The following is a 14688-nucleotide window of genomic DNA, read 5'->3' as shown; positions in this document are numbered from 1 at the left end:
CGCACGCGTGCACACACACACACACACACACACACACTCTTTCCTGTCCGCTCTGGCAGAGGAGGGCTTGCACACCTGTGTATCCACTTGGTGGCTGTTGGCCAGTGTTTGTGGACTTGAATCGAATCGCCCCGGCTCCTGGCATACAAACCTTCTAGAGCCAGGCCATCGTGGGGAAGAAGAGTTAGATTTGCGCCATGGAAAGGGACACCCGTGCAGGGCTTTGCTCAGTTGAGCTCCGATGGAGGCAGAGAGCTGGAGCACACGGTGAGAAAGGGTCTCCTGGGGAGGTGATGAGCACCCCACCGCTGGAGATGACCAAGTGGGGGTCAGATGCCTGTTGTTAGCAATGCCAGGAGGGCAACCGTGGCTCAGAATCTCACAGGGGAGCTTCAGTCGGATAGACGGTGCTAACAGCAGTTGTGCTAAGGTAACTTGTGGCTCCCTCCCTGCCTCTCTACGTAAGCCTGATGCGGGGCGCAGAGTGCCAAGGGGACAGATTCACAGCCCGGGTTTGAATCCCCACCCCACCTCCAGGCCACTGGACCCTGCCTGAATGTCTGTGCTTCTGTGCACCCCAGAAGCCTGCAGCGCCCAGATAACAAACAAAACCCAAGACAAAGACAGTTTTGCTGGTAAACAGCCAAAGGGTTATAAAGGCATCTAATCCCCAGACTTTCATTTTGAGGGTGAAATGAGAGGTGCCCCTCGAGAGCTGGCCGCGGGGCCTGGTACATATTGAGCACCACTCAGATTAGTTCTTACCCTTTTGAGTGTTATTGTCCTGTGGGGGCCTGGATTTCGTTATCTCTAAAATCCTTTCCAAGCCAGAGGTTTTGACCACTTGCTGCGGAATGTGTTGAGCCTCGGAAGGTTCTGCGGGAGCCATTAATCCCAGGAGAAACGTCTCGAGTTGCAGGAAGCGGTGACCAGTCCTATAGCCCATCTTCCCAGCCAGCGACTCAGGAACTTGTGTCTGCCCGCGGTGGAGTCGGGTGACGCCGGACGGGTCTGCGGTGGGACCTTGGGCCACTTTGCACTGTGTGCCCTGTGCCTAACGAAATGATGGAAGTCCTGCTTGCATCTTTGGTTGTGTTCGTTATTTGGGTGTCCCGGGCTCCTGGCGATAATGGTTTTTCTGCAAGGTCTATCTATGGTTCCTTCCTGACACTTACTAATTTTTCCGTCCAGACAAGGACAAAGGTGATAGTGGCTTGTTGCTGCTGTAACGCATAAATACAACGACTGGGTGTGTCCCATTCTGTTCTTGAGCTGGGTGGGGAGTGGCAGGAGGGAGGCTCTCTCTTTCCTGAAAGGATGGGCCTTCTGGAGGTCTCCATCTGGTTTGGGGAGAGACAGTGCAGAGCAGTGGTGGGAACCCTGGCATAGCCACTGTCCAACGGTGCGACTTTGGGTGGGTGGTGGGACCGTTCAGGGCTGCCACCAGGTTACATGAACGGGCAGGGAAAACGCACAGTGTGACTCCTAGGGGGCAGAACGCCCCCAATACGTGCAGCTTGTGATTTTTGTCGCTACCGTTTTTTTTAAAACATTCAGAAGCCACCATCCCTCCCAATGCTCCCGGAGTCCCAAGAAATCACCCAGTTTGCCACTCATTTTACCGAAGGAGACACTGAGGCCTGGGAGAGGGGAGGTGACTGGTACAAAGCCCCGCTGCACTCCGGGACAGCCGCCTTTCCGAGAACCCCGGTCTCGTGAGCAACTGCACGACTTTTCCTGTCTGTAATCCCAGCCAGTCTGCTCATTTACTCCACAAACAACTGCTGAGCACCTGCTCACGGTCGCTGGAGATGGGGGCGAAGATGCCCTGGCCTCATGATAGTCTAGCGTGGAGACAAGCAGTCAGCTCCCCGCCATAAAAGAAGAAAATGAAGCCAATGTCACGATGGCACCCTAGGAAAGTGTGGTGATGGCGCAGAAACCTTGGATGGGGAGGTCACCGGAGGCTTCGGGTTATCAAGCACTGTGTTGGGCTTCCTCTGGGTGGTGCCGTGTAAAAGCCAGTTGGGGAAGATGTGACGTCCCCACTTTACAGACGCAGAAACGGAGACCCGCCGAGGGGAAACCCCTTGCTGAGGACGAGGCCGCGAGGCCACGGCAGAGCTGGACCCGGACCAGTGCATCTGTCCCCCAGTCACTGTCCCATGAGCCCAATGCCGCCTCATGGGAGATGCTCCGGTCCTTTGAGACCCCAGCCCTGGCCCGGAGCGACTGCACTAATGTCTGGAGGGATTGTGCCGCAGCAAACAAGAGCCAGGCTTCAAGGCACCCTAAGGATGTGGGGAACGCTTCCGGTGATTAACCACCTTGGAGTTGGTGAAGGCTTCACAGACAACCCTTGCGGGGAACATTCCACTGTGCAGATAGGAATCATTCAGCTAATTCCAGTCAAGATCGTTCAGCTTTATTTCCCACCAACATGTCCAGCCAGAAAGCGTGTATACTTACACGTTTGGAATTTCACTAGGAGACGGAAACATCTATTCTAGGTGGGTAATAAGAAAGATTTAAATCATGGGGAGACGGAAGGAACTGGCATGTAGCTGGCCTAGCCCAGCACACCAGCACCTTGTAATAGAATTATGGCAAGGAAGTTCAGGTATTTTCGAGAGGAAAAAAAATGTCTCCTATTCAGTCTGGGATAATATGCCTGGCTGTCAACAATGATTTGGATTTAATTATATCATCTATGCAAATGTGTTCTGTAAACTGTAAAATAATACATAAATGTCAGATGTTAAGAAGATCGTCATGCAGGAGAAACAACGAGGTTTGGGCGTCAGGTAGGCATGGGTACAATGCTGTCTGGTCCCCCTCGCAGGCCACCTGGCCTCTCTGGGTCTGCACTCCTCAGCGACAGCGTCTCCTTGTGAACATCACCCTGAGAACCAGATGAGAAAACGGATATGCCTCGTAAGCTGGCGAGGCATTCTTGCTGTTTCCGTCCTGGAGCCCCAGAGTAGATGATGGGGTCATTGGAGGGCAGCCCCCAGCGCTTTCATTATGTCCTGTGTGCGAGGACCCCTCCCCAGGGTTGGGGGTGACGGGACTTTTGAGGCCAGAAGGAGCCCGTGGGCCCACCCTCGCCCACTGACCGACAGAATGAGGCCATGGTCCGTCAGGGGCTGCACCCCAGTAAGCAGGTGGCAGTCTCGGGTGGGAGACGTGTGTACGGCCACATCCAGAATGTTGCAAAGGCTGCTTTCTCCAGTGACATCCGTCAACCCAAAACAAAGTTGGGGAAAACGGTCCACGGCTTATCTTCAGGCATGGGAGGCAGGTGGAGGATGCCTGTTTGCAGAGACTGGCAGATCCACACCTCCTTGCTGACAGCCAGCAGAGATGGATGGGGCCCGTCCCTCCCCCGGGGCCAGGCGGGCATTGTTCCTTCATTTCCTCCTTCTAAACGACCTGACGTAACGCTCCGACTTGGCCATCTCTTTGAAGGCCCTCGAAGCAGCCACAGAGTAAAGAAGTTTCGAGAATGGTTCTTGTGATCTGCCCCCTTCCAGCTGTGCGACTTTGGCAAGTCTCTGTGTAAAACGGGACTGATATTGACACCTGCTTTGAAGGGCTTCTGTGGGATTTAAGTTAATGCTCACGAAGCCTTTAGATCAGGGCCTGGCACATAACGAGGGCTCTATAATTATTAACTATTATGGTTTATTTTCATTACGTTTACGGTGACAGGTCGCTAAAGCAATGTTACCAAAGAGATGCCTCCAACTCCAAGTTTGAGCTGTGAGGGTTTTTCAGGCAGCTGGCGGAGGAGCCGGAAAGGGTGGGGGGAGGATTTCTTCTATTTCTCCTCAACGGCTCAGGTGATCTCAAAGACTTGGGCGGCGGTAGGAGAGTGTGTCCGGCTGCTGGATGAGCCATAAACAGAACCGAGAAGTTGGGGTGCTATGGAATTGTTAAAACCCCAACCCCCAATGTGACTGTATTAGGAGATGGGGCCTCTAAGGAAGTAACAGTTAAAATGAGGTCATAAGGCTGGGGCCCCGATCCGGAGAGACTGGTGTCCTTATAATAAGAGACCCCAGAGAGCTGGTTCAGTGTCTGTGCCACATGAGGACACAGCGAGAAGGCAGCCATATGCAGGCCAGGAAGAGAGCTCTCACCAGAACCGAAACCTGCTGGCAGCCTGATCTTGGACTTTCTACCTTCAGAATGGTGAGAAAGTAAATTTCTGTTGTTTAAGCCCCCACCCTTCCCCCCAGGCCATGGTCTTTTTGTTCTGGCAGCCGCAGCGGACAAAGGAGGAGGGGTGGGCAGTGGGGTTTCGGAGGAGGACGTTTGTTCTGGGCATCCCCCATGGTTCATGATTGCCCACAGCAGGGCCAGCCCAGCACTAGGCTTCTTAACCTCTTTACTTCCCTGCCTCCTCGAGAGCCTTTAAGGAGATGGCCAAGACAGAGCGTTGGTTCCAAATTTTCCCGATCACCCGTGGGTGCAGAGTCCCCAGCCCTGCGGGTACAAGTACAACTCCAGGGGCCTCATGGCCAACACACAGAATCTCCAGGAGACAGGAACAGGAGCCTGCATTTCTGGCAAGGTCCCCAGGTTATTTTATGCATAAAACGTTTAAAAACCATGGTCCTTGAGGGGAAGGCCAGTCCTCCCCTGGTGTTAGAGGTCCTCCTTCATGAGGGCTCTTGACTTGCCCTTAACATCCACGTCCAACCCAGCAGCAGCTCTCAGACCTGTTGCACTGCCCTCAGACTCTGTCTGGAATCTTATCACCCTCACTGCCTCTGTCACTACCGCTCTGGTCCAAGCCACCCACAGCCTTTGCTTGGACTGGGGCAGTAGCCCCTCGGGACCTCCTTGCTGTCCTTTCACATGTGCCCCGTCTCCCTGGTCTCAACACAGCAGCCGCACCGATCACGTCACTTCCCGTCTCCCCGGTGGCCTCCCGTCTTCCTCGGCATAGAACCCGAAGTCTGATCATGGTCCACAGGGCCCTCCGTGGCGTGGCCTGTGAACCTTTCCAGCCTCATCTTCCTCAGCACAGCTAGAGAAGGGCAGGGCCTTGGCGAGGGCAACGGAGCTCTGCCCCACTTAGCGGTCAAGGGATGGTGCCGGGAGAGACGGGGGATGTGCGGTTTCTCGGAAACCAAGGAAACCGAGAGAGGACTAAATGCAAAGCTGGAACAGTGTCATGGCTTTTTGGCTCCATCATTTGAGATTTTAAAAATAACTCCCTCAGAACGTCTTAAAAGGCAGACCTTCTTAGCCCCAAATCCAGCTTCTCAAAGCTCGGGGGCAGGTCCTTTTGCAAATAGGCCGCGTTTTGCAGATGAGTGTTCAGGGTGGAGTGTGGACAGACTGGACTCAGCAGTGAGGAGGAGGACGGGGAGGAAGGGATGGGTTCTCAAAGTGGGGTCCCTGGACCAGCAGCCTCAGAGGCACCTGAGCACGTGGTAGGAGTGCAACTCCTCAGAGCTTCTGAACCCGGAGCTCCGGGGGAGGGACCCGAAGTCTGTGTTTGCACGAGCCCTTCAGGGGACTCTAGACTTCTAGAGCCTCCGGTCTGGACCATCTTGGTCTCATGAGTCTGCACGGCGTCTAAGAGAAGGGTTCTCAGAGGGTCGTCTTTCCCTGTGCCCCTTGGCTTACCTTGCTGGCCTCAGGTGTAAAGTGGCAACAATAACACCTGCGTCACAAGATCGCTGAAAAGGTCGCAGCCCATTCAAGGGGATTAAATGGCTCTTTATTGGTGCCTGCTGTGTGCCAGGCTGTGCTGGGCACTGAAGATGCAGAGAAGATTGGGGCAATGTCCCCGCCTCCAGGAGCACACAGTCCCACTGGGGAGACAGCCACGTACCCATGGATTTGTCCCAATCCATAGGAGGAAACAAGGGGCGATCCCAACGAAGGGCCATTAGCTCTACCTGGGGATGGGCCAAGTGTAGCGTCCTAGACCTCCAGACATTAGAGGCTGGGTTGGGGTATTTTTAAGATTATATATATATATTTTTTTTTTCCTAATTATTATCAACAAAGAACATGCATTATCTTACTTGGAAAATACAGAAAAATAGAAAGAAAGATACAAAAATACCCTATAAGTCCCTCCCCCGCCCCCACACGGTGCTGTAAGTTGCTGGTGAATACCATTGTGTGCTTTTTGTTTTCCTTTGGAAGAAATATTTTGAAATACTCGCATGGCTCTAAAAACTTTTGCCGAGTTGCTTTTCAAAAGTCCCTAGCAATTTCACCATCAACTCACCGGTAGCGTTGTTTTACATTTTTTGTTAATGGGTGAGCAGTAGGCTTCAATGGCAGGTTTTCTCTCTTCCTTGCTAATGTATGTGAACTACCCATTCACGTGCTTTGTCCATTTGAGGACTCTGTAAGGCTTAAGTATTTTTAACATGAAATTAACTACCAAAACCAGACTTAACGTTTAATGCCCCCCACCCCTGATTCCTAGGGTTTTATTGCAAAACAATAAATGCATCAGAAATAAAAACAGTGATGTGCCAAGTGCTTATGATCGTGCTTATGTTCTCATTAATAGTGAAGCAAATGTAACTAGCCTCGGTGTTCAACAGTGGGGGATATGGCGAAATGATATACAAAGTAAGATTTGATGGAATATTCTGCCACTATTAAAATAATGTTATGAAGGCTATAGAGCAACATACAAAAATGTTTACCATACCATTTTAAGCACAGTAACTACAAAGTTTTGTGCATGCTGTTATTACGAATGAAAACACATCTTCTGTAGACAAAGAGTGGTTTGAAGGTCAGTTGTCAAGGACGCTTAGGTTCTAGAAAGCGGACATTCATGAGCTTGCCTTTGCTTTCTGTTGGCCTTCTCACTGTATGTAAGAAAGAGGGAGAGGGGCGCCTGGGTGGCTCAGTTGGTTAAGCTCAGGCTTATGATCTCGCGGCTCAGGCAATGATCTCGCGGTTCCTGAATTCGGCTCAGGCAATGATCTCGCGGTTCCTGAATTCGAGCCCCTCATCAGGCTCTGTGCTGACAGCTCGGAGCCTGGAGCCTGCTTGGGATTCTGTGTCTCCCTCTCTCTCTGCCCCTCCCCCAATCTTGAGCGCGCGCGCTCTCTCTTTCTCTCTCTCCAAAAGAATGAATGAATGAAAGAAAATAAAGGAAAGAAGGAGAAAGCCCCAGAGGGAACATGTGGACTGTCAGTGAGGATCTGGAAAGGGCAGGGGAGGCCATCCGGGTGGGAACCCCAGCAGCCCTACCCCGGGAAGGCCACTTGGACTATCTGAAGTGCATTTCCTCCTCCTGTTTTCTTCCTCCCTCCACCCCTAGTCCCTCAGAACCCCACAAAGGCTCGATTCTCTGCAGCTCAGCAAATATCGAGCTGAGTCCGGCCGCCATTTCCTGGGCCAATTGATGAAATGAGGAGCAAGACACTCAGCCCCTCAAGGCGGCCATTGTGGGGACCGGCGACCCACATGTGCATGGTGTGCAGTGTGGGGTGTCCTTCTTCCCAACCCTCACTGGGTTTCTTTCTTATTTTGGTGCTGGTGATGGTAGTGCAGTTTGAGGTCTGGAGACCTGGGGTCCTAGTCCTGCTCATGCTGGGCCTCGATTCCACTCCCCTCTTCTGTAAAAGGAAGTTGCTAGACCAGGCTTTTGGATCGCGGGGAGGGATGGTGCTCGGCTGGGTATGAAGAGACAGGAGTCCCTTAGATGAGTCCCTTCTGGTGAGGGAGGTCTGTCAGGGCAGGGCTCTGAGCCTCCACCCACCTCACAGGATTGCGTTCGAGGAATAAAGCCAACAAACACACTCCACTATACAAAACAGGAATCCCCTGACTGGAGAATGTGCTCAGGCTGTACGAGGCATGGGACTCCGCCTCGGCTCGCTCTCCTCGGACCCCTTCCATGCCTCCCGGCTCATGTCCCCTGGCCTTCCAGTCCTCTCTGGTCTAGTCCAGCTGCCCCTTCCCCACCTGTCCTGCGGCAGGTGCCCGGAGCCATCACTGGGGCCACACGCCCCACCTCCTCCTCCTTCCTCCCAATTCTCGGCCCAGCCCACCCCTTCCGGCTCATCTCTGCCCATCAAAGCCCTACCCATTTTGCCCATTCCTTATTCCAGGAATGAGATTCAGGACCTGCAGTGCATGAGGCCGGTTCAAATCCATCCCAGCCCTGCTGCCCTTATCGGCATGTAACCCGAGCTCAAGTTATTTGGTCTCTCTGGGCCTCTGTTTTCTCACAGGCACAATAAGAGTCGCAGTGGGGTCAGAGCACCCTGCACAGCAAGCCTGGTTCCTGCAAGAGTCAGTAATGTCCCTTACTCCTCACTCTGCTTCTATTTTCCTTGCATGCATATAAACTGTATCAAAGCAGAACGTGTATTCAGGAAGGTGGCATCGTTTTCTTCAAAGTGATACATGCACATAACCTCAAATTCAAGTGGTAGCAAAGGGTTCACAGTGAGAAGCAGCTACCCCTGCCTCGCCTCTTTCCACCTCCTAGAATTTTCCATTGCACGTTTTAAAATTGGGTCCGTGACTTATTCATTCCATAATGGGAAGCCTGTGTTGCCCTCTCGACCCTCCTACCCATTTTGTCCACCCCACCGCCTCCGGCAGTCATCAGCTTATTTTCTGTATCTATAGGTCTCATTCTGCTTTTTGTTTGTTTATTCATTTTGTTTTGTTTTTAGGTTCCGCAAAAAAATAAATAAATAAAATAAGGTATGTGTTTACTCGAGAAAATCAGGGCATGTAGACAAACAAGAACAAAACCCAGTGTAACACAGGATGTCTTTCTCTTTTTAGAAGGTCTCCTTCCAGATGATTTAGTCATATTTTTCGCCCAAAAAAGGTCCTTTATATTTTGTCTGTGCATTACTGCTTCAATCGTAGCCTTATTAGTTTAATTAAGGGAAAGAAACTAATATTGGTTGAGTAAAACGCGTTCAGTGCTTGCTACTGAGACTGTGCTCCAAAGAGCAGCCACGCGGGCACCACCAGGAAGCGTGTTGGGAATGCGGTGTCTCAGGCCCCACCCCGGAATCTGCATTTTGACAAGATCATGCATGGTAAATTTGGTTTTTAATGTTTACTTATTTTTGAGAGAGAGAGAGAGAGAGAGAGAGCACGAGCAGGGGAGGGGCAGAGAGAGAGGGAGAGAGAGAGAATCCGAAGCAGGCTCCGTGCTGTCAGCGCAAAGTCCAGTGTGGGGCCTGAACCCACGAATCGTGAGATCGTGACCTGAGCCCAAGTCAAATGCTCCACTGACTGAGCCATCCAGGCACCACAGTGTCATGTGCATTAAAGCGGGGGGATGGGGTGTGTAGACCAGGGCGGCTCAAAGTTGCAATCCACGAACTGTTCTGTACAGTCCTGGACAAGAGGCTTTGAGCCAAAATGTAAACCAGTGCCGCTTCCTTTGTAGAGAAAGACTTGCTACAAAATACTGCCAGCTGAACTAAACAATGTGATTGATGAGGAGGGTGATTTATATTCTGGCCCAGGCTCCTTATCTTGTCAGAGACCGGGGACACACAGTTCCCGGACTCGGCACCCATCTGCCGTCCACACTTTGAGTAGCACTGTCGAGATCACACGGTTCTGGAATGGGAGGCTGGGGCTGCATTGGGTTTCTCTGGCTTTGGATCCTGGCCCCTTGCACCCTGCTTGGGTCTGACCCTCCCGCTGACTGTGACAGACGCACGTGCACGCATGCACAAATGCACACAGGTGCACACGCATGCATCCACGCTCACACTCTAGGAGAGCCCGGGCCCCTTGTCGGTGATTAGGAAACCCCTGTCTCTCGATTCAGACGGAAGCTCCCTTTTCCCTGTGTGTCTCTGCACGAGACCTCTGTTTGTATTAAGAAGGTTTTACGCCAGGGTCCCTGTTCCCTTTATCAGCTCCTCCTGTCAGGGCCCAACAGAGCCCTGGAGAGAGCATCTGGAGCCAAGAAAAGCTGAGCAAAAAAGCTTGGATGGATCCGGATGGAGACAAAGAAACAACTTTGCTCAGCTCAAGTTCCCAACACAAGAAGAGCTCTCAGATCCCAGGGTCCATCTATAATCCAGTATTTAAGCCTCCAGGCCAGGCTTCTGCCTGAGGACAGAAGCAGGGGAGCAAGGCCACTGGGAAGCTATGATTAGCAGAGGCAAAGCCAGCCTCCTCTAAAATGCCTGTGGCGTTCCGTCCAGCCTGAGCGTCACCTTCCCCGAGGAGTCCAGGCAATCCCCTGACTTTGGGTCATGGGGTTCAGTTTTGCTTGGACATTGGAAAGACTCAGAACTTTGTATGTGGTACCACTTATTAAAAGAACTGGGAGTCAGGGGCACCTGGGCGGCTCAGTCGGTTGAGCTTCCGACTTTGGCTCAGGTCACAATCATGAATTACAGCCCTGCATCGAGCTCTGTGCTGACAGCTCAGAGCCTGGAGCCTGCTTCGGATTCTCTCCTTCTCTCTCTCTGCCCCTCCCCTGCTCGCTCTCTCTCTCTCTCTCTCAAAGATAAATAAACATTTAAAAAATCTTAAAAATACATAAATAAACTTAAAAAAAAAAAAGAATTGGGAGCCAGAGTTTGAATTTCCAGGCCACTATTCTCTGGCTGCGTGACCTTAGGGAAGTTACTCAGCCTCTCTGAATGTTGGTTTCCTCATCTGCAAAGCGGGGCATAATAACACTGATCTCAAAAAGGTGTTGTGAGGATTAGTGGCGATGTCTGTGAAGTACCTAGCACTAACCCATTTGTTCACTCATCCATTCATTCACTCACGTTGTATATTGAGCACTGGGCATCTGGCCCTGGGGGAGCAGAGGTGAGCTGGAGGTCCCAACTCAGCCGGGAAGAGAGAGGCTGTTGGAAGGACCACACAAATGAACACCGAACAGGCCGCCGTCGGCTGCAAAGGAAAGGGCTAGAAGCCCGTCCCAGCGGCCGCGTCTGATCTGGGGATCAGGGAAGCTTTTCCTGAGCGGGGGATTTTGAGCTCTGATCCCAACGATGAGTAGGAATTTATGAGGCAACGTAAGGGAAGAACGTTTCAGGGACATAGCGGGGGCTGCCATGACCTTCTAGAATATCATTTCAGGGAGAGAGAAGGGGTAGAGAGAAGTAAAATTTGCATACAGCAAAACGCACAAAACTTCAGGCACAGTGTGTGACAGGCCCCCACACCCAGATAACCAACACCTCTATCGACATGTAGGGCATCGCCGTCAGGGGTCTCTGAGGAGCAAACTTTCCCCGTTGTTATCGACATCAGGGGCTGGGTTTTGACGCGAATGTTTTGTGGTGGCACGGAGGGATGAGGCCTTGGGCCAGGCTGCGTATGAGCTCTGCCACCTCCTACCCGTGTGACTTTGCCCAGCGGGCTCCGCTTCTCTGAGACTCAGTTTCCTCATCTGTAAACCAGTGCTGAGCCTCCCCCACATGACTGATGAAGGGGTCGACTCTGCAGATGGTCGTGAACGCCCAGCTGGTGCCTGGCACAAGGCAGGCCCTCTGGGAGTTTAACCCAGAAACTAAAGTTCCTGGGACGGAAATGGTGGTGAGCAAGGAGCCCGGTGGCTGGAGCGGCGCCTTCCCCGGGCAGCATGTGGGCCCCTTTGGCACACAACCCCCGCCCCCCCTTAACGCTGGTCTCTCTGTCCGCAGGAATGTGCTTACAGGCCTTCGTGGAGGCTTTCTTCTACCTGGCTCAGAGGAAGTTCAAGACGCTGCCGCTCCACGAGCAGGTGGCCTCGCTGATCGACCTATGTGAATACCACCTGTCCCTGCTGGACGAAAAGCGCCTGGTGTGTGGCCGCAGCGGCCCGGCAGGGGGCCGGCCCCTGGACAGCGGCAGCCCCCCGGACGCCACCCCCTCGGCCCCGCCGGTGGAGGGCCACCCCCCGTCCTGCACAAACAGCGCCCCCAAGGCAGCGCATTCCGGACACGCTCTGTCCTGATGGCCACTCGATGCTGCCGATGAAGGGTAAGCCCTCCGGGGCCGAAGAGGACCCTCTGTGCTCCCCGCCTGTGGACAGAGGGCAGGCCGCGGAGAACCCCCGCGGGACAGCCCCCTGCCTGACATGCCGTCTCCATGTTCTGCTGAGCTGTGCTTTGAAACAGGCTGATGGCACCCGCCCGCCTTCCTCTCGGTGGTCCAACTACGTGTGAGTCATCGGTGGACATATGACATCCCAAACGCGACAGATGGCATCTTCTATTCTGGGCTCACAGGAAGCAGCCACCGGGGTAAAACTGTTGCGTTCGGGGCACGGGGCGCCAGCGATCCTGAGCCCGAGCTGCGGAGAGGAAAGAACTCGAGAGAGCTGAGACTTGGGTCTGCCGGGGCCTCCGAAAGAACACTGGTTAAATCCCGGGGACATCACGCTGATTTCCTGCCACCGTGCTGTGAAAACCGAGTGGAGCTAGTGTGTGGGCACGCCCGACTCTCCCATCCCGATCGTGTGCTCCCCGGGTGTAGTTAACAGACTGGCCTCATTTATTTCATTAGCTTGCCTGTCACTGTCATGTTCGGTTTGTTATTCATTAAGAACTAACCAAGAAGTAACTAGGTAAAGGCTCCTAGAGTCTCAGGGCTGACAGGAGCCTCAGAGGTCATTTTGTTTGATTTTGTTTGACCTCGACCCCAAAGCAGGAGTCCCAGGGTCCTGTGACGGCACCCCCTCACCCCACATGGATGAGGTGCCATCGCCTGGCTGGCAGGTGCCTGGCAGGCACTTGCCAGAGGGCCCCTGGGTGGGAGGAGGGGCTTCCGAGGGGAGGACAAGAAAACCCCCTTAAGGGCCGGTGTGAGGGGGAGCATGGTGTCAGAAGCTCAGGACAAGGGGCGCTCACACCCCCCCTTCCAAGAGACCCTTTCCTTGTCTCCATCTGTGTCCCCAGGCAAACCCCTTCTCAGAGGGGAAGGTTCAGAGGCAGCCAAAGGTGGCATTTTGGAAAACCAAGCCCCGCAGAACGCGCTCTGGGCTGCTTGGCGACAAGAGCCACCTGTAATGACCTTGTTTCCCAAGCAAAAAAAGCAGGACAGGTGGCCTAAGACGGGAGGGGCGGGAGGAACCTGATGCGCCCCTGCATAGGGACATTCTAGAGGTATCAGTCAGCTCGGGTAGTTTCGTAACACTGTTCCCATTTTCAGAGGAGCAAAGGCCGGCCTGGGGGGTCCCGTGGGAGAGCGAGGCTTGGTCCAGTTCTGTTGGTTGACCCCTGAGCCCCATTTCCTTTATGTCCCCTGGTGAGCGTGACTCAAGTTCCAATCGCCTCTGCTCCAGGTCTGCCTGCCCTCCCCAACCCCCCCCCCACCCCCACCCCGGGGCCCTGCCCGCTCTCCTGCAGCCCTGTGACATGGGCCAGGACAATCAGTGATTCTAAATGGTCTGCTGTGAGAAGCAGACTTTGAAGGCCCCGTCCCCGCTCTTCGGTCCCCGTTATTGCCAGAGCAAATGGGCCTCGCAGTGAAGGAGTCTCTCACACGTGTTAGCAGCTGGGAGCAGCAAAGAGTCTTTTCAACACAGCTCTTTTTTTTTTTTTTTTTTCCAGAAAGCATTCACTTGCCAAAATGGAGTGCAGTTTTCAGTTCCAAAATCAACCAAACACATTGGACCGGGGGGGGGGGGGGGGGGGGGTGTTGGGAAACCGACCCACATTGTTTGGGATGATTTGAGCATGTCGGTTCTCACAGTGAGGAATGTCCTGTCCCCACCCTTGCAGGTCACATGCAGGCAGGTGGCTCTGCTCAACCCTTCACTGTCTAGAAGGAGCCCCTCCTCTGCAGGCAGGGCCTGAGACCTGCACCCCACGGGGTGAATGTCGGGAAAATCAGGCCGCCATTTTACAAGAGGCCAGTAAGGGACAGACTGGGCCCTTTCTTCTCAATGCTGTTCAACAGGAAGAATTCGATGCTGCTCCCTTATCAGAGTGAGCGACAGGAGATGTCCCCCACCTCCTTGGTGCCTATGGGAAGCCCCACTTACTCACCCCCTTTGTTTCCCACACCCCTCACGTTTCAGGGTGCAGCTGAAGTGATAGCAAAGACAGACACGTCCTTTCTCCTGGAAGAGGGGAACCGGAGACAGGGATCCGGGGCCCAGAGACGCCCCATGAGGAGCTGAGTGCCCCGTGTTTTACCTGTGTTATTTCTGGGGTAGGGCCCTCAGGATCCATCTGGGCCTCTTCTCCCCTAGTCCCCCTTCCTCCCCCTCCCACTGATTCACACACACACACACACACACACACACGTATGCACACACGTGCACGCACTCCAGCCACATCAGCCCTTACTGTTCCTCTGGCTGAGGTCCCGGAAGGGCCAGCTTTCTAGAGCAGGTCCAATGAATGGAGATCAGGTTCAGCCTGTCTCAGCTCAGGGTACATCACTGGGTCTGGCCCCCACCCCACCCTTTCCTGCCACACCTGTCACTTTCGGTGCACCGGTTGGCTCCCTTTCCCTTCCACACTGGTCATCCTGCTGCGCTCCTTCCAGCCTCCTAGGAAATGTGCTTGGCTTCTCTGCTGTCACAGCCAGGAGCTGTGTCCCCACAGCCCGGCCAGAGGGGAGCCTGCCATAGGTGCTAATAAAGGCACATCCGATTCAGTGCAGTCGTTAGCAAGTGCTGTCCTAACAGGCGTGGAGGCAGGGCCTCCGCCCCCAAACAGGCGCCCTCTCGGTTCTCCTGAGGGTCCCCGTCCACTCTCCCTG

The 14688-nt window shown here is 53.7% G+C and overlaps 1 protein-coding gene across 5 annotated transcripts in view; it reads left to right on the top strand.

Annotated features, from left to right (window-relative positions):
- Positions 1–12590, top strand: part of TTLL11 (tubulin tyrosine ligase like 11) — a 238451-nt gene extending 225861 nt beyond the window's left edge. For all 5 annotated transcript variants that reach the window (XM_053908254.1, XM_053908256.1, XM_053908253.1 and 2 more), the window contains one exon: positions 11640–12590. In XM_053908254.1, coding sequence (XP_053764229.1) covers positions 11640–11932 — 293 coding nt within the window. In that variant the 3' untranslated portion in view covers positions 11933–12590. The remainder of the gene's footprint in view (positions 1–11639) is intronic.
- The last annotated feature ends 2098 nt before the right edge of the window (positions 12591–14688 follow it).

This window comes from Panthera pardus, unplaced genomic scaffold, assembly GCF_024362965.1.
Source record: "Panthera pardus isolate Hobbes unplaced genomic scaffold, ASM2436296v1 HiC_scaffold_20, whole genome shotgun sequence".
Lineage (NCBI taxonomy): Eukaryota > Metazoa > Chordata > Mammalia > Carnivora > Felidae > Panthera > Panthera pardus.
The sequence above is the reverse complement of the archived record's forward strand: the minus strand, read 5'-3'. Positions and strand labels throughout refer to the sequence as shown.